This window comes from Somniosus microcephalus, chromosome 22 (genome assembly GCF_052327205.1).
Source record: "Somniosus microcephalus isolate GS21.2 chromosome 22, FLI_Smic_1.0, whole genome shotgun sequence".
Taxonomy (NCBI): Eukaryota; Metazoa; Chordata; class Chondrichthyes; order Squaliformes; family Somniosidae; genus Somniosus; species Somniosus microcephalus.
In genome coordinates, this window is record NC_141008.1 from 68,504,522 (window position 1) to 68,529,329 (window position 24,808).

The window sequence follows — 24,808 nt, forward strand, 5'->3', positions numbered from 1 at the left end:
AGTGGGAGACGGCTTTGTTCACTGACATTGTGTGAGGGCAGACTGCACCCGACACCACTGCTGGCATTTTACAGAGGACAAAAAAAATAAAGGAAACTTGCACACAGATAATAAAAGCTCACTTTGCTGAGCTCCTGGAAAATAATTAAAGTTTGATTTATAAAAAAAAAAAAAATGTTTTTCTTTGTTAAAAGTTGTAAGAAGGATCCAGGTGATTTTGGTCACTGAGTCTTCTGATTTTATTAAGGCCCCATCAACTCCATTATTTGCCTAGTGTATATTATGATATTTTAAAAATATATACATAGAAATAAAATATATGCATAAATATTTGACTTTTTAAAACCAGAAAAGATTCATTGGTAAAGTCACGAATCCTGTGCTCCCAGTGGAGCGCTGCACTCGCGAAGAGAGGAGGGATTGAGGAATTGGCGCAATGCTGTTGTAGCCCTCTCTCTGCCCTTTGTGCGAGGCTTCCTGCTGGGAGCCCAGAATCAGCCTATTTACCCATAAGGACATTTGGATAATCATAATTTAATAGGACAAAGTCAGCATGGTTTTATGAAGGGGAAGTCATGTTTGACAAATTTGCTGGAGTTCTTTGAGGAAGTAACGTATAGGGTGGATAAAGGGGAACCAGTGGACGTAGTGTATTTAGACTGCCAAAAGGCATTTGACAAGGTGCCACACAAAAGATTATTGCTTAAGATAAAAAATCACGGGATTGGGGGTAATATTCTGGCATGGATAGAGGATTGGCTATCTAACAGAAGACAGAGTTGGGATAAATGGTTCATTCTCAGACTGGCAATCAGTAACTAGTGGTGTTCCGCAGGGGTCAGTGCTAGGTCGCCAACTCTTTACAATCTATATTAACGATTTGGAGGAGGGGACCGAGTGTAACATATCAAAGTTTGCAGATAATACTAAGATGGGAGGGAAAGTAGTGAGTGAGGAGGACATAAAAAACCTGCAAGGGGACATCGACAGGCTAAGTAAGTGGGCAGAGATTTGGCAGATGGAATACAATACTGGAAAGTGTGAGGTTATGCACTTTGGCAGGAAAAATCGTAGAGCAAGTTATTATCTTAATGGCAAGAAACTGGAAAGTGCTGAAGTACAAAGGGATCTGGGGGTCCTGGTGCACGAAACTCAAAAGGTTAGTATGCAGGTGCAGCAAGTGATTAAGAAGGCCAATGGAATGTTGGCTTTCATTGCTAGGGGGATAGAATATAAAAACAGGGAGGTATTGCTTCAGTTGTACAAGGTATTGGTGAGACCGCACCTGGAATACTGCGTACAGTTTTGGTGTCCATACTTAAGAAAGGACATACTTGCTCTCGAGTCAGTACAAAGAAGGTTCACTCGGTTAATCCCGGAGATGAGGGGATGGACATATGAGGAGAGGTTGAGTAGATTGGGACTCTACTCATTGGAGTTCAGAAGAATGAGAGGCGATCTTATTGAAACATATAAGATTGTGAAGGGGTTGGATCGGGTGGATGCGGGGAAGATGTTCCCGATGATGGGTGAAACTAGAACTAGGGGGCATAGTCTTAGAATAAGGGGCTGCTCTTTCAAAACTGAGATGAGGAGGAACTACTTCACTCAGAGGGTGGTAGGTCCATGGAATATGCTGCCCCAAAAAGCTGTAGAAGCTACATCATTACATAAATTTAAAACAGAAATAGACATTTTCCTAAGGGTTACGGGGAGCGGGCAGGAATTTGGACATGAGTCTAGGTTCGGATCGGTCATGGCCCTGTGGGTAGCGGAGCGGGCCCAGAGGCCGTGTAGCCTGATCCTGCTCCTATTTCGTGTGTCTAATTCTGTTAGATTCAGGAGATGGTTCTGTGATAGTGGATTGGCGGTTAGGATCAGATCAGCCATGATCTTATTGAATGGCGGAGCAGGCTCGAGGGGCCGATTGGCCTACTCCTGCTCCTATTTCTTATGTTCTTATACCAGGGATAATAGCAAGAAATATAAAAGCAGATTGTAGAGCAGATTGTAAGAAGTTTCTACTAGTATGTAAAAAGGAAAAGAGTAGCAAAAGTAAACGTTGGTCTCTTAGAGGCTGAGACAGGAGAAATTATTATGGGGAATAAGGAAATGGCAGAAACGTTAAACAAATATTTTGTATCTGTCTTCACCGTAGAAGACACAAAACGCATACCAAAAATGGTGGGGAACCAAGAGTCTAATGAGGGTGAGGAACTTAACGTAATTAATAGAAGTAGCGAAAAAGTACTAGAGAAACTAATGGGACTAAAAGCCGACAAATCCCCCTGGACCTGTCGGCCTACACCCAAGGGTTCTAAAAGAGGTGGCTGAAGAGATCGTGGATGCATTGGTTTTGATCTTCCAAAATTCCCTAGATTCTAGAATGGTCCCAGCGGATTGGAAGGTCGTAAATGTAACACTGCTATTCAAGAAAGGAGGGAGAGAAAAAACGGGGAACTACAGGCCAGTTAGCCTGACATCAGTCATTGGGAAAATGCTGGAATCCATTGTTAAGGAAGTGACATCAAGTCACTTAGAAGATCATATTATTAGGCAGAGTCAACATGGTTTTAGGAAAGGGAAATTGTATTTGACAAATTTATTAGAGTTTTTTGGGGATGTAACTAGCAGGGTAGATAAAGGGGAACCAGTGGATGTAGTATATTTGGATTTCCAAAAGGTATACGATAAGGTGCCATATAAAAGGTTATTACACAAGATTCGGGCTTGGGGGTAATATAGTAGCATGGATAGAGGATTGGTTAACTGACAGAAAACAGAGAGTAGGGATAAACTGATCTTTTTCAGTTTGGCAGGCTGTAACTAGTGTGATGCCACAAGGATCAGTGTTGGGGCCTCAGCTATTTACGATCTATATTAATGACCTAGATGAAGGGACCGAGTGTAATGTATCCAAGTTTGCTGAGGATACAAAGCTAGGTGGGACACTAAGCTGTGAGGAGAACACAGAGTCTGCAAAGGGATATAGATAGACTAAGTGAGTGGGCAGTAAGGTGGCAGATGGAGTATAATGTAGGGAAATGTGAGGTTATTCACTTTGGTAGGAAGAATAGAAAAACAATATTTTTTAAATGGTGAGAAACTTTCAAATGTTGGTGTTGAGAGAGATTTGGGTGTCCTCGTGCAAGAAACACAGAAAGCTAGCATGCAGGTATAGCAAGCAATAAGGAAGGCAAATGGCATGTTGGCCTTTATTGCAAGGGGGTTGCAATACAAGAGTAAGGAAGTCTTGCTACAATTGTACAGGGCCTTGGTGAGACCACACCTGGAGTACTGTGCACAATTCTGGTCTCCTTATCTAAGGAAAGATATACTTGTCTTGGAGGCGGTGCAACAAAGGTTCACTAGATTGATTCCTGGGATGAGAGGGTTGTCCTATGATGAGAAATTGTGTAGAATGGGCCGATACTCTCTGGAGTTTAGAAGAATGAGAGGTGATCTCATTGAAACATACAAGATTCTGAAGGGGATTGACAGGGTAGATGCAGAATCAAGAATGTTACATGTGATATATAATGACTATCAAAAGAAAATGGTTCGTTAACATTTCCAACATGCTTAATGAGTTTTAGATCTTCAATCGCAGGTGAAGTGTTTTCCCTGGCTGGCATGTCTAGAACTTGGAGGCATAGTCTCAGGATAAGGGGTAGGCCATTTAAGACTGAGATGAGGAGGAATTTCTTCACAGAGGGTTGTGAATCTTTGGAATTCTCTACCCCAGAGGGCTGTGAATGCTGAGTCTTTGAGTATATTCAAGGCTGAGATAGATAGATTTTTGGACTCTAGTGGAATCAAGGGATATGGAGATCGGGCAGGAAAATGGAGTTGAGGTCAATGATCAGCCATGATCTTACTGAATGGCGGAGCAGGCTTGAGGGGCTGTATGGTCTACTCTTATTTCTTATGTTCTTAATTCTGTGTCACTTTTTTTTTCTCAAAATACTATCTGTTCTCAGTTATAACATTATATCCATGAATCAAGAATGTTACATGTGATATATAATGACTATCAAAGGAAAATGGTTCCTTAACATTTCCAACATGCTTAATGAGTTTTAGATCTTCAATCGCAGGTGAAGTGTCTCCACTTTAACCATCATGCAATTGCACTTTATGGACCTTTGACCTTAAACATTAATTCCTTGCTGAGTGTTGGGACACAAGCGCACCCATTATTTCTTCCCCTTTCCCTCGTAGTTTAGTTGAAAGGTGCTATAGAAATGCAAGTATTATTTCCCATCCGTGCTGGTTTAATTTGCATATTGGCATGCCTTGGAATCCAGTCGTGTCACAGTGGAATTTGGAAGTTTAAAAAAATATTAAATTAATTTTTTTTTCCCCTTTTCCTTTTCAAACAAAATATGCCTGAGCCTGATGTGTTTTCCCTCAGCCAGCAGGTAGACTGAAGTGGTAAACTAATTGGTGTTTGTACTATTAACATGTGCTAGGACTGACTAGATCCATCATCTTGTTCATTTAATAGATCGGCCCAGTTATTTGCATGACATTTGGAAGTATGCAGTTAAATGGCATCTTTTATATTAAAGAAAAATGCTCATGTGGTTGTTTAACCATTTGTCTTGACAAAGTTCCTATTTTCACCAAACCTCTGAGTGCAGAAAGGTATTAAAATATACCTCATTTTGACGAAATAATCGCTACAAAGTTGTCATGTCCATACAGCTGACATCAGTTAACTCCGCAGAGACCGGACATTGAACTGGGGTCTTCGTGGTCTGTCTGCCTTAATCAGCTACTCGCTGCCTTAGCCAGCTGATTCACTGGAGGAAGCTCGGGTTGATGTTTCCAATATTAAAAGGTGGTGCAGTGGTCGAGGGGGTTGGAACTCTGCTAGGAGCTTTATTCCGTAATTTTTTCACGCTGAATTAATTGTCTCAAGGTGAGTTATTAAAATCAACTTAAAAAGACAGAGAAAGCAAGTTTTAAAAGGGACTGGGATTCAGTAAGAAGTAGAATTCAATAAATGTATAGAACCACAGAATCTTGTTTAACATGCAATATTCTGCGTAGAGATCTTTAAAGGGTAGTTTCATGATCTCGGTGCTGAAATGCCATAGCAGTACATAAAGAGTTAAATGGAAATATGGAGCCAGAGATGATAAAATATAGCTCTGATGCTAATGTGTTCCTTCTTTGCAACCTATTATGTTCTGCTGTGTTCTGAGTGCTAATTTTTCAGACCATTCAAACTAATTGCTTCAGTGGATGGCACACTGGCAGACACCCCAGTTGTCCATTTGCCCTCCTGACCATTTCACTGTCCCTGCTGAGAATACAGACTAATCGAGTGTTTTAAATAAAAGAGTAACAGCGGGCCATGTGCTTCTGCAGTCGTACTGAAGGAAAATTGTGATTATAACACGGCACAACCCAATAATTCTTGTGTTTTTTTTGATGTCTGAATGGAAGTTTTTATTTTAAAGGCAGAGCCTTAAAGCATACAAGAGGCAGCGATTTACGCATGAACTCGGTTTTTATTTTCATTAAAATGTCGGTTTGACCAGTGCTATTGCAGTTATTTCTCTGTTAAATGTTTTATTTAACATTTTTTAAAGTATTATATATAAAAAAATATTTGTCATTTTTGTGCATGTCTGTCTTCAGGACCAGTTGTGCGGACGGGATCCAACCCTGACTGATGAGCTGCTCGCCATTCTAACTGAGTTGACACAGCTCAGCAAGACCACCAATGCTAAAGTGGCTCTCCGAGCTCGGCAGGTAAAGATCAGGGTCTTCTAATTCACTTGAAATTCAAGCTGCCCATCTTTTTGTGTGTGTGTGTGTACGTGTTAATGTGTTTTTTCTTCTTCAATCGTGTCATAATTCTGCCAATTCAGACAATATTACGACTTGTACACAATGTAACAAGACTTTATTTTTGTTCTCGGATGTGGGCGATGCTGGCAAGGCTGCATTTTGTAGTTCATTCTTAGTTAGAAAGAAAGGAAGTACTTGCATTTATATAGCGCCTTTCATGACCACAGGACATCCCAAAGTGCTTTACAGCCAATGAAGTGCTTTTGAAATATAATCACTGTTGTAATGTAGGGAAACATGGCAGCCATTTTGCACACAGCAATGAGATAAATGACCAGGTAATCTGTTTGTGATGTCGGTTGAGGGTTAAATATTGGGATCTTTTTAGAAATCGGCAAAGGGGGACCAAGAAATTGATAAAGAAAGGGAAAACTGAATATGAGCACAAACTAGCGAAAAATATAAAAACGGATTGTAAAAGTTTCTATAGGTATGTGAAAAGGAAAAGACTGGCAAAGGTAAATGTGTAGGTCCTTTACAGTCCGAGACGGGAGAATTTATAATGGGGAATGAGGAAATGGCAGAGAAATTAAATAAATACTTTGTTTCTGTCTTCACTGAGGAAGACACAAAAAACCTCCCAGAAATACAAGAAAACCAAGGTTGTGATAAGAATGAGGAACATAAAGAAATTATTATTAGTAAAAAAAATACTAGCAAAATTAATGGGACTAAAAGTCGATAAATCTCAAGGACCGGATGACCTACATCCTAGGGTTTTGAAAGAGGTGGCCATTGTGATAGTGGACGCATTGGTTGTCATCTTCCAAAATTCTATAGATTCTGGAACCGTTCCTGCAGATTGGAAGATAGCAAATGTAACCCCGCTATTTAAGAAAGGAGGGAGAGAGAAAACGGGGAACTACAGGCCTGTTAGTCTCGCATCAGTAGTTGGGAAAATGCTGGAATCTTTTATAAAGGTTGCAATAACTGGGCACTTAGAAACTAATAGTAAGATTGGGCAGAGTCAACATGGATTTATGAAAGGGAAACCCTGTTTAACAAACCTGTTGGAGTTCTTTGAGGATGCAACTAGTGGAGTAGACAAAGGGGAACCGGTAGATGTAGTGTATTTGGATTTTCAGAAGGCCTTCGATAAGGTCCCACACAAGAGGTTGGTGAACAAAATTAGGGCACATGGAATTGGGGGTAATATACTAGCATGGATTGAGACTTGGTTACCAGACAGAAAACAAAGAGTAGGGATAAACGGGTCTTTTTCAGGATGGCAGACTGTGACTAGTGGGGTACCGCAAGGATTGGTGCTTGGGCCCCAGCTATTCACAATCTATATCAATGATTTGGATGAGGGGACTAAATGTAACATTTCCAAATTTGCTGCTGATACAAAGCTAGGTGGCAGTGTCAGTTGTGAAGAGGATGTGAAGAGGCTTCAAGGGGATCTCGACAGGCTCTGAGTGGGCGAGAACATGGCAGATGGAATATAATGTGGATAAATGTGAAGTTATCCACTTTGGTAGAAAAAGCAAAGGCAGAGTATTTCCTAAATGGTGAAAGATTGGGGAATGCAGATGCTCAAAGGGACCTGGGTGCCCTTGTAGATGAGTCACAGAAAGTGAATGTGCAGGTGCAGCAAGCTGTTAGGAAGGCAAATGGTATGCTGGCCTTCATTACAAGAGGATTTGGGTACAGGAGTAAAGAAGTCTTATTCCAATTATATAGGGCCTTGGTGAGACCACGCCTGGAGTACTGTGTACAATTTTGGTCTTACCTAAAGAAGGATATACTTGCCATAGAGGGAGTGCAACGAAGGTTCGCGAGATTGATTCCTAGAATGGCGGGACTGTCGTATGAGAAGAGATTGAGTAAACTAGGCCTGTATTCTCTTGAATTCAGAAGAATGAGAGGGGATCTCATTGAAGCATACAAAATTATTACAGGGTTTGATGGGGTGGATGCTGGGAGAATGTTTCCCTTGGCTGGGGAGTCTAGAACCAGGAGCCACAGCCTCGGGATAAAGGGTAGGCCATTCAGGACTGAGATGAGAAGAAATTTCTTCACACAGCGGGTGGTGAGTCTTTGGAATTCTCTACCCCAGAGGGCTGTGGAGGCTCAGTTATTGGGTATATTCAAAACAGAAGTCGATAGATTTCTGACTAGTAAGGGCATCAAGGGATATGGCGATAGGGCCGGTGAATGGAGTTGAGGCAGACGATCAGTCATGATCTCATTGAATGGCGGAGCAGGCTCGAAGGGCCGAATGGCCGACTCCTGCTCCTCGTTCTTATGTTCTTATTGCCCACAAGACCAACAGAACTGCCCTGCCCTGTCCTGAGAAAATGATGTTGGGACTTCTTGAATTGCTGCAGTCATTGTGACAATGGTACTCATACGATGGTGTTAGGTGGGGAACTCCACGATTTTGACCCAGTGATGCTGAAGGAACAGCGATATATACTCTCATGATCTTACTGGTAGGTGTCATGGGACTGGCAGGGGTTGTCAAAGTAAGTTTGATGTCTTTAATACTTGGTGGGCATGTTATTGCTTGGTTTTTAAAGTGAAAATAGAAGTTCAGTGCCTTTAACATAGTAAAACGTCCTAAGGCACTTCACAGGAGCGTTATAAAACAAAATTTGACACCGAGCCACACGAGATATTAGGGCAGGTGACCAAAAGCTTGGTCAAAGAGGTAGGTTTTAAGGAGCGTCTTAAAGGAGGAAAGAGAGACGGGGAGGTTTAGGAAAGGAATTTCAGAGCTTAGGGCCTTGGTATCTGAAGGCACGGCTACCAATAGTTGAGCTGTTAAAATAGGGGATGCTCAAGAAACCAGAATTAGAGGAGCGTAGCTATCTCAGAGGGCTGTGGGGTTGGTGGAGATTACAGAGATGGGGAGGGGCAAGGCCATGGAGTGCAGTGTTCACAGCTCATCTTCACTGGGCTACCCAAATGTGTTTTTAAAAAGGCATACTGTCGTAGATCAGGAGCCCTGACTGACTTTCCTTTTCCTAAACCGGGGGTAATGGGACCAATGGTAGCACCTGTATTACTTCCTCAACTTAGAATAGCTAACTTAACCTAATCGGGGATAAAACCTGGAGCTTTCCTGGTCCGTATGACTCAAATGTTCACTAGATAACCTTGCTGGGAAGTTGGGAGGAAGATTCATTTTACATCTCTAAAGCAATTTAAATTAGATTTTTTTTTGCTGAGTACGATTAAGTTTCAACAAAAACAAGTGTAGGGCCCATAGCTTTTAACCACGCTCATTAAATGAGGACTGCTGCAGGAGAAAGAAACAGCTCATATTCAGCAGCTGAAAACATTATTAACTTTTTTTAAGATGGTATTTTTCTCTGTTCTCTTTGCGTTGGTCTCCCTACTCTAGGAAGTATTTTGTTTGAGAGGGCAAATGGGTGCCCGCCTCCCATTGCCATTTTGAAACCAGCCTCCAGAGGACATCTAAGAGCAACCCGAGAGTGATTGTCCCCTCTGATTTTAATGCCTACAGTTTGATCAGTGAGCTAGATTTTTCCACCCATTCCTCGTCGGTGGTCAAAAAAACCTAGCTCAGCATGTCCTCAATGGCATGGCTGAGATCGGGACTTCATGTGGCAGAACACAAGTGGAGATGCACGTCCCACCAATCTCATGGCAGAATTAGTGATTGTGGTGGTCATCTGAGCCACTGTCGTCCATAGTATTCTCATTTTAATTACTATGAATTCTCAGATGTTTTGAAGAAAAAACGAAAGCATTGGAATTTAAGAGTGCTAACTCTCAAGACCACAGGCCTGTAGTCAGTGTTAACACCTTTCAGTTGAACTTGGAGTTAAGGGCTACACTGACTGGGATTCACCTGGGATTTGGTAACTCCACTGAGGATAGCCTTCATTGCAGTCCCAGTGGCAATCTGTGTTTGATTCTGGTTTTGCTATGATGTAGATGGCCCCTTCCAGTGAACTTTCTCATTGAGATCTTCAGTACATAGAAACAATCTTTGAACTCGCCACTTCCTCAATGTCATTTGCAGCTTGATGGCTTTTGTAAATTTAATTGTAATTCTGAAAAACTTTTTTTAAAATTACAAATATGTGCCATTTAATGGCATGTCTTATCATTGGGATAATGATTTATTTGTTCTCGGGATGTGGACAAGATTGCATTTGTTGCCCTGAAAAGTTGGTGATTGAATAGCAATTGTTTGTTCAACTGAGTGGGCACTTCTGGCGCATTGAGTCATTGAATGTGGATTCGAATTATATTTAGGCCAGATCGGGTAGGGTGGTAGGTTCCCTTTCCTGAAGAACATTGGTGAACCAGTTAAGTTTTTATGGTCATTTTTTTTCTGGTGTTGGCCCACAAATCACCAGATTTATTGAGTTCAGTTTTACAACTTGGGATTTGAACTCACTAGGTTGCTACAGCAACTTGCATTTATACAGTGCGGTTAAAATAGAAAAACATCACTAAACACTTCAGAGACATAATCAGACATAAATGAATGTTGAGACAAAGAATAAGATATTAGAAGGGTGACCAAAAGCTTGGTCAAAAGGTGGGTTTTAAGGAGCCTTTTAAAGGTGGAGAGGGAGGTAGAGGGGTCCAGGGAGGGAATTCCAGAGCATAGGACCTAGATGGCTAAAGACACTTACAGGTTTAAATCCCTTCACTTTTTATATAAAATTTTTTTTTTTTTTTTTTTAAAGTTCATACCTGTGTAAGCCCTTTGAGATGGAGATCAGTGCAAGTGGGCTCCAGTCTAGCCAGCAATGGAATGGGACATCACTAGGAGGCCTGTGTGAAAAGACCGGTCCCTACCCACAGAAATTGCACACTCCTGGTCTTGGGCCACCAAAAGAGGTGGGCACTCCCCCATGGTTGGCTTTGATTAAATGTCTTTGGGACTGTTCAACAAAGGCAATGGGGCAGTAATTCCTCCCCAAACGCATGAGTACGGAAGGGGTACTCGCGCGTCTGGGCGGAGGAAATGCCGGTTTTCAGCATGCACAGCGCATGCGCTGAAAACCGGCATTTCCTCTCCTCTAACCCAAGAGGTGAAGAGGCTAGCGTGTGCGCTGTAGGGGGCAGCGCGTGCGTCTTGGATTTCCTCTGTTTTGGGGGATTTGCGCATGTGTAAAGGCCTCCGGTCTTTACGCTTGTAAAAAGCACACGTAAGTATTTATTTTTACAGGTCAGTGGTGTTTTAGTGCAATTTTGAATTTTTTTTCCCACAGGTTTATTATTTTAAAGAATCTACAATAAGGTAAGTTTAGTTTTAGACCCTTTTTATTAAAAATTTATTTTTTTCAAAAAAAAAAAATTGTTTAAATTATTTTTTTAAACTTATTTATACTTAATTTAAAAAAACATCCCAATCATTAAATTTTTATTTAAAGTTTAAATAGTGTTTTGGGCCCCCGTAGTTTTCATGAGTTTGACAGCTCTTACTGTCAAACTCATGAATGAGTTTCCCCTCCCCTGATTGGCTGCACAGTGCTAACCTGATCCCAGCCGGCACAGCGCACTAACTACGCCGCTGGGTCAGGTTAGCACAGCGTGCCGACAGCTGAACTGGGCCTGTGAAAGGAAATGCAAGCAGGCCCAGGCTTCAGATGTCGGCGCGCAGGGTAAGTGCAGGTCGGGGGCTTGCAAGCCCCCGATCTAATTTCAGGGCCAATGTTGTCACACGCTCATTTCTTTTATGTTCTGTAGTGTAACCTAGTACAGGAAACTTTGATTTATCCGGAGGTTAACTGTCCGGAATGCTCGAGCCACCGGCAAAAATCAGGAGCCGTTTCGTTAGGTTTTTTTTTCTTTTCGTTGCTTTTTTTTCCACCAGTCAGGCTCTGCAAGATCTCGCTGAAGCTGTTGCTAAGCTACAGAGACGCTTGCAAGGTACGGCCGACTGTTTAAGCAACAGGGTTTGTTGCCAGATACGGAGCTCAAAATCTCCATATGTTTCAACATTAGCACTGGTTTGTCCAGCAGTTTTGATGGGACGGCAACAGCTCGGTCCCATCGGTGCCGGATAGCACAAAGTTTCCTGTGCAGGAAACTTTTTTTTTTTTTTATCCGGCACCAACGTGGTGCCGGTTCATCAAAAATTCCGGATAACCGAGCGCTATAGTAAAAGATACGGAGCGGAGAGCTCTGTATAAAGCAACAAACCCTGTTGCTTAGCAACAGGTTCAGAACAATGGCCACAAGTTCCAAGCGTCTCTGTAGCTTAGCAACAGCTGCAGCCACACCCTTGCACAGCAACAGATCGAGGAAGGCAAGTACAATATGAAGTAAAACTTACCTGAACCTACTCCTGAATTTTGCCGGTTAACCGAGATTTCCAGTTATTTAGGTGCCGGTAAATCGAAAGTTTCCTGTAACGACATACCATTTGAGTAGATTTAGTATGGCCACTTGTTGCTCACCTAAAACAGAGTGTAGGGTATCCATTTTCTGGAGTTGAATGGGCCAACTTTCACCCTTTTTAATTGCCTAATGCAGATACTGTTGGAGATCGGTAAATCACTTTAGTTCTTTTGAATCTGTGTAAGTGACTTTAATGGAATATTCTGTCAAATGTACTGGTTTAATCAAACTGCTCTGTTCTTGCGGTCCTCTCTCTACAGGTTCTGATTGCATCACACTTGCCCTCTTACGAGCTCCGTCACAACCAGGTGGAGTCGATCTTCCTCTCGGCCATTGATATGTACGGACATCAGTTCTGCATCGAGAACCTTCAGGTGACTGTACCATCTATTTATATCTATAATAAATTAAAAATCTTACATCTTCGCACTTCCTGTCAGCTTTTTATATGATAAATTCCTATGTCGGCATTTGTAATCGAACTGTCCATGTAAACATATTCTGTAATTATACCCTCTGGTCAGTGGTGGCGCTGCAGGTGCATCATTGTTAGGAGGGTGTAATTACAGAGTGACATGTTTACATGGACCGTTTCCATTATAAATGTGAACGTAGGGATTTATAATGGATGTATAAAGTGGTGGTGTTCCGCAGGGGTCAGTGCTGGGTCCCCAACTCTTTACAATCTATATTAACGATTTGGAGGAGGGGACCGAGTGTAACATATCAAAGTTTGCAGATGATACTAAGATGGGAGGGAAAGTAGTGAGTGAGGAGGACATAAAAAACCTGCAAGGGGACATCGACAGGCTAAGTAAGTGGGCAGAGATTTGGCAGATGGAATACAATACTAGAAAGTGTGAGGTTATGCACTTTGGCAGGAAAAATCGTAGAGCAAGTTATTATCTTAATGGCAAGAAACTGGAAAGTGCTGAAGTACAAAGGGATCTGGGGGTCCTGGTGCACGAAACTCAAAAGGTTAGTATGCAGGTGCAGCAAGTGATTAAGAAGGCCAATGGAATGTTGGCTTTCATTGCTAGGGGGATAGAATATAAAAATAGGGAGGTATTGCTTCAGTTGTACAAGGTATTGGTGAGACCGCACCTGGAATACTGCGTACAGTTTTGGTGTCCATACTTAAGAAAGGACATACTTGCTCTCGAGTCAGTACAAAGAAGGTTCACTCGGTTAATCCCGGAGATGAGGGGATGGACATATGAGGAGAGGTTGAGTAGATTGGGACTCTACTCATTGGAGTTCAGAAGAATGAGAGGCGATCTTATTGAAACATATAAGATTGTGAAGGGGTTGGATCGGGTGGATGTGGGGAAGATGTTCCCGATGATGGGTGAAACTAGAACTAGGGGGCATAGTCTTAGAATAAGGGGCTGCTCTTTCAAAACTGAGATGAGGAGGAACTACTTCACTCAGAGGGTGGTAGGTCCATGGAATATGCTGCCCCAAAAAGCTGTAGAAGCTACATCATTACATAAATTTAAAGCAGAAATAGACAGTTTCCTAGAAGTAAAGGGAATTAAGGGTTACGGGGAGCGGGCAGGAATTTGGACATGAGTCTAGGTTAGGATCGGTCACGGCCCTGTGGGTAGCGGAGCGGGCCCAGGGGCCGTGTAGCCTGATCCTGCTCCTATTTTGTGTGTCTAATTCTGTTAGATTCAGGAGATGGTTCTGTGATAGTAGATTGGCGGTTAGGATCAGATCAGCCATGATCTTATTGAATGGCGGAGCAGGCTCGAGGGGCCGATTGGCCTACTCCTGCTCCTATTTCTTATGTTCTTATAAAAATGATAGAATTTGTAACTTTAAAATGAGGCCTGAATTATGCTTGCACACCTTGGTCTGCTGCCCTTTTACCACATTTCACCGGAACACACTTGGTGAATCCCTGTATGCAGTGGCATGGGAGATTGACTAGTTTATTTGATAAGTGTACAGTGAATGCTTCAATGAAACATGGCTGTCAAATCAAACCGTGTTCAGTTAGTTTTGTGGGTATTTTTGTATCATGCCCCTTCATATACAGTCTACTCTTAATTTGAAATTGTATAGAGATGCCTTCTGTGCTATGTTATTTTAATTGCTTAATTTGAACTACTAGATAATTCAGGTTTTTCTTCCAAGCAAAAATAACTGAATTAAATTCCTCTTTTAACATAACATGACAGAATACCAGTTTTTCTCCGGAATTAATGACAATTACACAATTGTGGGAGTGTATTGCTTTGACTATGAAGATAAAATTTTGTTAGGTTGTTAATTATGGAGAAAAAGTTATTCTCCCATTTTTCATTTAAAAGAACTTTACCCCCCCGAATCTTAAATTACAAGTGGAATTATCATGTTACAATTTTCCACATATATGATAGAATGTAAAATTGATGTTTAAACTGAAAATAATTCCTCTCTTGAGGCACTATGTGAGATGGAGTGAATCATAAATCATTTCGAGTGACGTTTGGGTGAAGAAATCCATCTTTCTGTAATAGCTGCAATGGAGCTTCCCCTTTGGCCCAGTGGGAAAATGCAGCACCAAGTCTGAGTATGGTGCTGACCCCTACAGACCAGATTCACACCCTGAAAAGAAAGAAAGAGAACTTGTATCTATATATAGCACCTTTTACGACCTCAAAGTTCCAAAGCGCTTTACAGCCAATGAAGTTATTTTTTGAAGTTTAGTCACTGGGAAATGCGGCGACCAATTTGTGCCCAGCAAGGTACCAGAAACAGCAATGAAATAACCGACCAGATAATCTGTTTTAATAATGTTGATTGAGGGATAAATATTGTCCAGGACACTGGGAGAACTCCCCTGCTCCTCTTTGAAAAGTGCCATTGGATCTTTTATATCCACCTGAGAGGACAGTTTAGCGTCTCATCCGAAAGACGGCATTTCTGACAACGCAGCACTGTCCCTCAGTACTGCAGTGGAGTGCCAGCCTAGATTATGTGCTCCAGTCTCTAGAGTGGGGCTTGAACCCACAACCTTCTGACTCCAAGGCAAGAGTGCTACCACTGAGCCACAATGGACAACTGGCTTGTGTTGTCAACCGATCTCTGCCAAAATGGTGACAAGGATGCTACAATTAGCTTCACTTTTCCCTTGGTTAATGAGAGCAAGACTGGACTAAGGTTTCCACTCTTGCTTTTGCAGAAAAGTTACCATGTATGAAAGTCCATTCAGCATAGGATGAGGCTAGTTTGTGATGATTCCCCCTCACTGGCTAGGCTGTCATCTGAAGCTTGGCCATATGGATGAAGTATTGTGGTGTTGCTGGCACTCATTGAAATGTGCGCTAACGCAAGTCAGCAACTTCGAGAAGAGGGGAAAACTGAGAGGAGAAATATAACCATGAAAAGGGAGGGTAGATTGAAGGGCAAGTTGTTACTAGAGTCTCATTGCACACCTCTTGGTGGCGAGCTGAAGAGCAGTACCAAGGAGTGGATAAATCCATGCACTACTGCTAGCCAAAAAGACAGCTTGGTTACCTGCTCTCAGGCCTCTATCAAACACCATCTGATTCTTCTCTTCCACTGGGGACTTGCCTAACTTCTGCTCAGTGCCTCCCTGACTCTCTCTAACAACAGGTCTGGGGTAAGGCATTCAAAGAGTGAAAAATCACAGGGACAGTCCTATCACTCCACAATACAGGGCAGCTTCAGCACAATGTACCATCCTGTCCGCTTTACCGGATGCTTTTATTAATGTCAGATATTAACTTTATTTTTTAAAGATTTTGTTATCTATATCGGGTCTCTTAACTGAAGTTACTGTACAGCTATATTAAAATCATGTAAACAGTGAGTTGCATTCCTATATCACTATAAATAAGATGTATTGAAACCTTTTTATGTGTACTTTCCCGTTCACAGAAACTCATCCTCTCGGAGACCTCCATCTTTGATGTCCTTCCCAATTTCTTCTATCATAGTAACCAGGTGGTGAGAATGGCGGCATTAGAGGTTAGTCTTGCACAGTTCGTCAGCAGGTGGTGCGCCTCTGTTTCAGTCTAGTGTCTGATGCTTATATAGCTGGATACCTGAGAATTTTGTTAAAGAAGGTTAATTTGTGTTTATAGGGTCACCTTTGCACCAATAGAAAAGTATCCAAAGCTACATGTAACATTTCCCTTCCAATTTTCTCCCCTACTTCCTGAAGGCCTTGTCCCATGCTGGGGTACTGTGTCCAGGGTGTCAGCAGCCACCTGAATAGCCATTGTTCTTGTGTGAGGTTACATGATGAGTGTGGATGGCCAATTTGACCTTGGGGAAGGGCATCACCAGTGCCCCTGATTCTGTTTATAGCTGACCGCCACATATGCATATTTTGCAGAATCAAGCAGGACTGAGAACCCTGGCTGATTATCTCCACCCCAGCCCAGAAGCACTGAGGGCAGCTGTAAAGCCTCAAATGCCCCTAAAGCAGGCTGGAGTGATTCGCCTTCTGATTTTTTTTCTCTTCTGACCTCTGCTTGGTTCCCTTCCCTCCTCTCCTTCCACTCTCTTTCTCAAGTGACATAGTAAAAAGATTGTGACCCTCTGCCACATATCGGTGTGCTGCACGCCATGTCCCACCATGTTGGTACTCCAGTCATGAGTATCATTAAGTTTAAAGTAGAAGATGCTCCAAGAAACACCAAGTGGATGTTGCACAAATAGTGATATTTATTTTTCTCTGGTATCTAAGGACGCTTCACTAAAATTGGTCAGCGGGTAATTGGTGATTTCTAACCTGTCACATTTGTGCCAGAGGTGTCTGGGTAGAGACACTGCCTCTGGAGAGAGGAAGAGAACTGCAGGAAACATTGAGATGGCAAATACGCTGAACAAATATTTTGTATCAGTCTTTACAGTAGAGGACACTAAAAATATCTCAACACTGGACAAACAGGGGGCTATGGGGGGGAGGAGCTGAACACAATTAAAATCACTAAGGAGATGGTACTCGGTAAGATAATGGGACTTAAGGCAGATAAATCCCCTGGACCTGATGGCTTACATCCTAGGGTCTTGAGAGAAGTAGCGGTAGGGATTGCGGATGCATTGGTGGTAATTTTCCAAAACTCCCTGGATTCAGGAAAGGTCCCAGCAGATTGGAAAACTGCTAATGTAACACCCTTACTTAAAAAGGGAGGTAGACAAAAGGCTGGAAACTATAGACCAGTTAGCCTAACATCTGTGGTTGGTAAAATGTTGGGAGTCCATTATTAAGGAAGCAGTAACAGGACACTTGGATAAGCATAATTTAATCGGACAGAGTCAGCATGGTTTTACGAAGGGGAAGTTATGTTTGACAAATTTGCTTGAATTCTTTGAGGACGTAACAAACAGGGTGGATAAAGGGGAACCAGTGGATGTGGTGTATTTGGACTTCCAAAAGGCATTTGACAAGGTGCCACACAAGATTACTGCACAAGATAAAAAATCACGGGATTGGGGGTAATATACTGGCATGGGTGGAAGATTGGCTATCTGATGTAAGCCCCCAAAGTGTGGACCAAGTGATACACAAGGTCGACGTCACCGGCTTGTTGCAAGAAAGACAGACCCAATAATTGAAGTCAAAATGGTTTATTCAAGCCTGGGGAGAAATTTCTTGTGTCCCTACACAAGACTCAAACTCCAACAAGCCTCTCAAAGTCCACACAGTTATACAAAAATTAAGGCCCTGCCCTAGGGGCGGGGATAAGCTTATCAGCATATACAGAGTTATAGCTAAATTGCAATTATAAAACCGTGACAGTTCATCTTGCCGCCCCCAATCCCCACATTTCGTTATCAGTTGGTCCCGTCACCTCTTGTGACCATGGGCCTCATCTTAATTACTTTACAACCATCCATTTGTCCGTAGTCAGGTGGTTTTGCTTGTTAAGTGTTTTCTTAAGATACCGGTCCTTGTTAAGGCGTGCAAAGCACAGACTTTCAGTCTCGCTTCGGGTCATCTCTGCAAAGCAAACACATTCTAATTAGCCCCACTATATTTTGAAGAATGGAACCCTGTTGTGATTTACAATAAACGAATTCTTAAGTGCATATGTGTCACCCTGCTCGACCAAACACACATCCTCCACAATCTTCCCATGAGTTGTTCTGCAGTTTAATCTCTCAGCATTTGAAGTCACTTAATCATGTTTAAAACTTAGCTGGGTAAATGCAATATACAGACCTCTATTGTTCAACTCAGAGTATGAATTAACCCATTACCTCCACCTTGTACATTGGTGTTGCAATTGAATCCTGGTTGTCTTGCCCTGTTATACCCAATTTTTTTATATCTTCCTTCACTAACAGAAAGCAGAGAGTGGGGATAAATGGTTCATTCTCGGGTTGGCATTCAGTAACTAGTGGTGTTCCGCAGGGGTCAGTGCTGGGACCCCAACTCTTTACAATCTATATTAACGATTTGGAGGAGGGGACCAAGTGCAATGTATCCAAGTTTGCCGACGATACAAAGATGGGAGGGAAAGCAGTGAGTGAGGAGGACATAAAAAACCTGCAAAAGGACATAGACAGGCTAAGTGAGTGGGCAGAAATTTGGCAGATGGAATATAATGTTGGAAAGTGTGAGGTTATGCACTTTGGCAGAAAAAATCAAAGAGCAAGTTATTCTCTAAATGGAAAGAAACTGCAAAGTGCTACAGTACAAAGGGATCTGGGGGTCCTGGTGCATGAAACACAGAAGGTTAGTATGCAGGTACAGCAGGTGATCAGGAAGGCCAATGGAATCTTGGCTTTTATTGCAAGGGGGATGGAGTATAAAAGCAGGGAAGTCTTGCTTCAGTTATACAGGGTACTGGTGAGGCCACTCCTGGAATACTGCGTACAGTTTTGGTTTCCACACTTAAGAAAAGATATACTTGCTCTCGAGGCAGTTCAGAGAAGGTTCACTCAGTTGATTCCGGAGATGAGGGGGTTGACGTATGAGGAAAGGTTGAGTAGGTTGGGCTGCTACTCATTGGAATTCAGAAGAATGAGAGGCAATCTTATCGAAACATATAAGATTGTGAGGGGGCTTGATCGGGTGGATGCGGGGAGGATGTTTCCACTGATGGGTGAGACTCGAACTAGGGGGCATAATCTTAGAATAAGGGGCTGCTGTTTCAAAACTGAGATGAAGAGAAACTTCTTCACTCAGAGGGTAGTAAATCTATGGAATTTGCTACCCCAGAGAGCTGTGGAAGCTGCGACGTTAAATAAATTTAAAATGGAGATAGACAGTTTCCTAGCTGATGAGGGAATTAGGGGTTACGAGGAGCGGGCAGGGAAGTGGACGCGAGTCTAGGTTTGGATCAGCCATGATCCTATTGAATGGCAGAGCAAGCCCGAGGGGCCGTATGGCCTACTCCTGCTCCTACTTATGTTCTTATGTTAAATTTGTCATCTTAATACCATGACAAATGCAGCATTTTGAATGTAGGCCGTTATTTCATGATTTCAGTGCACATCCAGTCATGCAAGCTATTTTAAGGAAAAAGGTGAGGCAGTGATTAGGATGTGTTTAGATTACCCAATGTTTGTAAGCAAATGAACAGAACTAGATAATAGGAAAGGCAGCATCTGTGGAGAGAGAAATAGAGTTAACGTTTCAGGTCGATGACGCTTCGTCAGAACTGGAAAAAGCTGGAGATGGAACCGGTTTTTAAGCAAGTGTAGGGACAGGGAAAGGGGGAGGAGAGGAAAGAACAAAAGGGAAGGTCTGTGATAGGGTGGAAGGCAGGAGAGATTAAGAGACAAAAGGGATGATGGTGCAAGGCAAAAGGAGATGGAAATGGGTCAAGTTAAGAAACAAAAGATGGCTCTAGATGAAGTGTAAATGGCGATGGCAGAATGAAAGACAGCTGCCATGTGAGAGAGAGAGAAAAAAATGGGAAAAAAAGATAGGGGCAGAGGTTATTGTCTGAAATTGTTGAACTCGATGTTGAGTCCAGAAGTCGGTAAAGTGCCTAATCGAAAGAGGTGCTGTTCCTCGAGCTTACGTTGAGCTTCATTGGAACAGTGCAAGAGGCCAAGGACAGAGAGGTCAGAGGAAGTGGAGTAGAGAATTCAAGTGACAGGCGACCGGAAGCTCGGGGTCACCCTTACGGACTGAACGGAGCTGTTCCACAAAGCGGTCACCCAATCTGCGTTTGGTCTCCCCAATGTAGAGGGGACCACATCGTGAGCAGCGAATACAGTTTACTAAATTGCAAGAAGTACAAGTAAATCGCTGTTTCACCTGGAAGGAGTGTTTGGGGCACTGGTCAGTGGGAAGTGACGATGCCACCTTCCATACTAGTGCCTCCAACAGATCTTTCTTTTGCCTCAACTGAGAATTCCCCATTACTGTGGTTGACACGGCCCTTGACCGTGTCCGTTCTATTTCCCCCTCCCCCCCCCCCCCCCCCCCCCTGCCCCTACACCTGTTTAAAAACCTGTTCCATCTCCAGCTTTTTCCAGTTCTGACGAAGGGTTATCGACCTGAAACGTTAACTGTGTTTCCCTCTCCACAGATGCTGCCTGAACTGAGTATTTCCAGCATTTTCTGTTTTTATTTCAGATTTCCAGCATTCGCAGTATTTTGCTTTTGTATTAGATAATAGGGAAAGTTAGTAAAAAAAAACAAAAATACATTTATTTGCTATAAAGTGACCATATTGCCTCTTGTGCACAATGACTAACAGATTGGCAGTTTGATGACATGTCTAGATGACCATATGATTTCACTGTTTTTGTGCAGGTCTATGTTAGAAGAGCCTACATTGCATATGAGTTGAACAGTGTTCAACACCGCCAGCTCCAGGATGGAACCTGCATTGTAGAGTTTCAGTTCATGTTGCCAACATCCCATCCCAACAGGTAACTAACTGCTTCGGTATTTGTGTGCTAGGAGGGAAGGTCTGGATAAGACTAGATGCAGGGGTCAATATATGGAGTTTAGAGCATATCGGAGAATCATGGACATGTCTTTGAATGGAAAATTGCAATGCCTTTCCCAATATGCATAGCCAATGGGCATAGCTCCCAAGTAGAGCACAAAATCAGTATATATCTCTGGTATTTCTCTTCCGTGACAGAGAAATGTATGTCTGCGCAGTATCTAGTTTGGTGGATGGTAAGGAGGCAACCTAATTGGGTGAGATATTTATGCACTTCAAATATTTGTTAAACTTCTGAGTAAACCGCCTAATTTATCAACTTGGTTCCAATTGGCTTTTCGGACCTTGACAGTAAAACGGGGCAAATAGAAAAGTTGTCACCAGCCAACAATTCACCAAACATATTCCCTTTGTATATGCATCCTTGGAAATGGGTAGAAAACAGGCAGAAGAAGGTAGAGTAACTCGCATTGTCACAAAGTACTCGTTTCTACTTGGCCACCCATGATTTTCATGGTGACCGATCTCGGCAAGGGCTCGAGGATTTGTCAGTCAAATAATTGCAGGTATTGACTAGTCAGCATTCAGTCCCCTTCCTCCGTGGATTGTCTAGATGCACCTTTTTGAAGCTGTTTTCTTTTTTTTTTTTTTTTTTAAAGAACATGCTACTGATGAATGCGCTGATTACTGTGTTTAATGGGATCTAAAATCCTGTCTTTAGTTCAACGCCAACATGGTTTTGCTCTGTCAGAATTAACTTGTCATATTTGCAACTGCCATGCCTGAATTTAAATGTGCTTGTTTCGATAGAAAATGTTGGGTTTCTGAGGGTGATTAAATTTACTTTCATTTTTCTTGTAATGAAATGCTGTTCAACAATCATAACTGTACAGTACAAAATCTATGTATTGGCATAATGACAGCAATCTAGTTGATGATGATGGGAAGGAGAAAGTATCCCGTACCTTGCACAATTCAATTCTGGTGCAACTTTGAAATTATCAGCATTTCAGTTTTCTATGCTTGCCTTCAGCCTTTTTCACTTTTCCCATCTCTCTAAATGATAATGGAAATTGCAGTCGTGTGGCACCCACACGAGGGTGATGCAGAGAAACTGCTGCTTGGCCTGGGATTGGGAAAGTGCCTGTATCTCTGGTACATAGCAGCAGAATCGAGTCCATCATTACTTTCCTTCACTTAATATGATTTTGTCACTGGAATGCTTTAATATGTTACATAAATGCAGTCAGTCTGTGTCTCTTTTTTTTCCTCTCGCCCCTCTTTCTCACTGGGATTTTTTTGCCAGTTTAAATTTTTTTTTTTAATGTTGTGCCATTTCTTTTTTTATACTCCTTGCCTCAATTTGCTCCCCTTCTCTCCTGAAAACACTGACTCAAGGCAGAATATGCTGCCACATTATCTCACTCAAATGGTCATCCCTGTGTGAACCTGTACTGAGTGTCAGCAGTGTTGCCGCATGGCCGTGCAGTTGTCTGCCGGTCCTGCACAGCCCAGGACCGGCTTTTCTAATATGAAATTCTGCGCATGCGCGAAACTTTGAATGGGCCGCGCGGCGCGCTAAAGGGACCGCGCACCCAAATTTAAAATTAGGGGGAACATTGCGTGTCAGCAGGTTATTTGACTGGGTGGGTGTGAAGGGCATCATAGCCATAGCCTAATCCTCTGTCATCCACTTCGCCCAATGTCCACAGATGTGCACTTTGCAGCATGGTCACAGGATAACAACCAGGGCTTGGGCGCCTTGGTTGCTTTCCTCCCCTCTCTAGCCATGGCCGCTGACACTAATTGGAGCTCCCATAATTCCAGCCCTGGTTGACATCAGTTAACTCTGGCACCTTCCTGGTCTGCGTGCATCAGTTCTACAATGGACAGTGTATTTGCCACTTGAGTTTATTACCATCCTTTATCGTTCCTGTAACTTGGAGTAACTGTTCAGCAGTGGCATCCTTCACCAGTGAGAAATGGTCACTTAAGTCTCGCAGGCCCGATTTAAAAGACCGATGGAACTTAAATATGAATTTTACAGAGCTTCGCCTTTTAATAAAGGAGATAGCATGCCGCTTAGAATCAGCTATAACTTGAGGCCCATCAGATTCAGTGATCTTCATGGTATTTCACTAGCATGGGGTGCATTAATATGATTGTATAATTGTGGTAAAACAATCTTCAAACCGTTCTGCAGAAAAAAATAGCAGAATACATATCTTTAACAATAAGTACTAACTGTGTAAATCTATTATATGCTGAAATCTAGAGAAAGCTGTGTGGTGTAATTTGTTTTGCCAGAGCATGCCCAATGCAACAATATCACTTTAAATGTTAATGGCAATAAGGTTTACATAAGCGAAATGCATCAATTCTCACCTTATTATGCTTCGTCTCCTGATTTATAAAACTGTGGCCTGCACTGGCACCGAATCATGACTTGATTTAAATGCCACTATTAGCATGTGTCTTGCTTGTGTTTTTTTCCCCCACATGGAAATCTTGAAGGAGTGAGAGCCACTTCTGTCAGATGAAATGTTTCAGATGCAAGGGCTTGAATGCTGTGAAAATAAAAATGAAATGAAATTCTCTGAGCTGATGGTAAGGGCTAAGAGAAATTGTGATTGCATGTGTATGAGGATCAATCATAACTGGAGGGAGTGTGCAGGCTGCCGTTGTGCGTTTGCATTCACTAGAGCAGAGTGAGATGCTGGTTACAGGCGCCTTTTATACTGAATCGTAGTAACCATATAGATTCCAAGACCATTTGATTTGAATGATTACAGATTATGTCCTTGTGTAGGTAATTGCATTTAATTCTGTATTAATTAAAAGAACCAAAATATCAAAAATAGACTTGGTTTAAAAAAAAATGACATATTATCGCAGCATTTTAGATTGAATATGTTCAAATGCTGTGACGCTTAATCTCGCAAAGAAACTTATTTAACCAAGCTGTGTGTATGTGCATATGTGTCTGTTTTCTCCTGCTACCTTGTGTACCTTAAAGTATTCAGGATTTACTTACACTCTCTCATTAATTTATCTTCTATACCTCAAGTCCCAGCTAAAAAGCCTCTTTTTCAGATTAAAGAGTTCTAGCTTATTTTGTTCCTTTTTATATAGTTCATACCTCCAGCTGCGGGAATCAGTCTGTTGCCTGTAGTGGCTACCCCCTTATCCCAGCCATGGTAGGTGGGTTTGAATGGTAGGAAGGAAGCCCTGGGACTTGAAGCTTTGGCCACCTGCTTACAAGGCAACTACTAAAACGGCTGCACTAAAGGCCATTGTAAAAAAAAAAAAGTCAGCTTCTTAATTTTGAAAGCTATTGTGCCATATAGACTGATTGTCACTGTGCTACTCAAAATAAGGCCCCAGGCAATTCACTGCCCCTTCACCTGGGCCCATCAGGAGCACCATGTGTCTCTAGGTCTGCATTCTTAACTCACTAGTACAAACAGCGAGTTAGTGTATCTTTGAGGGGGGTGCGGGTGGGGGTGGAAAGTCAGCGAGGAAGGCTGTGTAGTAGATTTTTGTTCTTACATTTTTTGCATACCCAGTGTGACGTGACTCAGCCCACTCTAATAATTAAACAAAATTAAAATAAAATTCTTTTTGGTAGAATTTTTCTTGTTCAGACTTCTGGCATAAGCCATTATTTACAATATAAATTGCTTTTGCACTGGGGGAGCTGAATGTGTGCCTTTTTTAAAGCAGGTCTGTACCTGTTGCAGCAACTA

The 24,808-nt window shown here is 42.2% G+C and overlaps 1 protein-coding gene across 2 annotated transcripts in view; it reads left to right on the forward strand.

Moving 5' to 3' along the window:
• The window catches only part of acaca (acetyl-CoA carboxylase alpha), a 284,054-nt gene that overhangs the window by 89,042 nt on the left and 170,204 nt on the right, over positions 1–24,808 (forward strand). For both annotated transcript variants that reach the window (XM_085965017.1, XM_085965018.1), the window contains 4 exons: positions 5,650–5,763; positions 12,453–12,566; positions 16,081–16,170; positions 20,924–21,042. In XM_085965017.1, the coding sequence (XP_085821143.1) occupies positions 5,650–5,763; positions 12,453–12,566; positions 16,081–16,170; positions 20,924–21,042 (437 nt within the window). The remainder of the gene's footprint in view (positions 1–5,649; positions 5,764–12,452; positions 12,567–16,080; positions 16,171–20,923; positions 21,043–24,808) is intronic.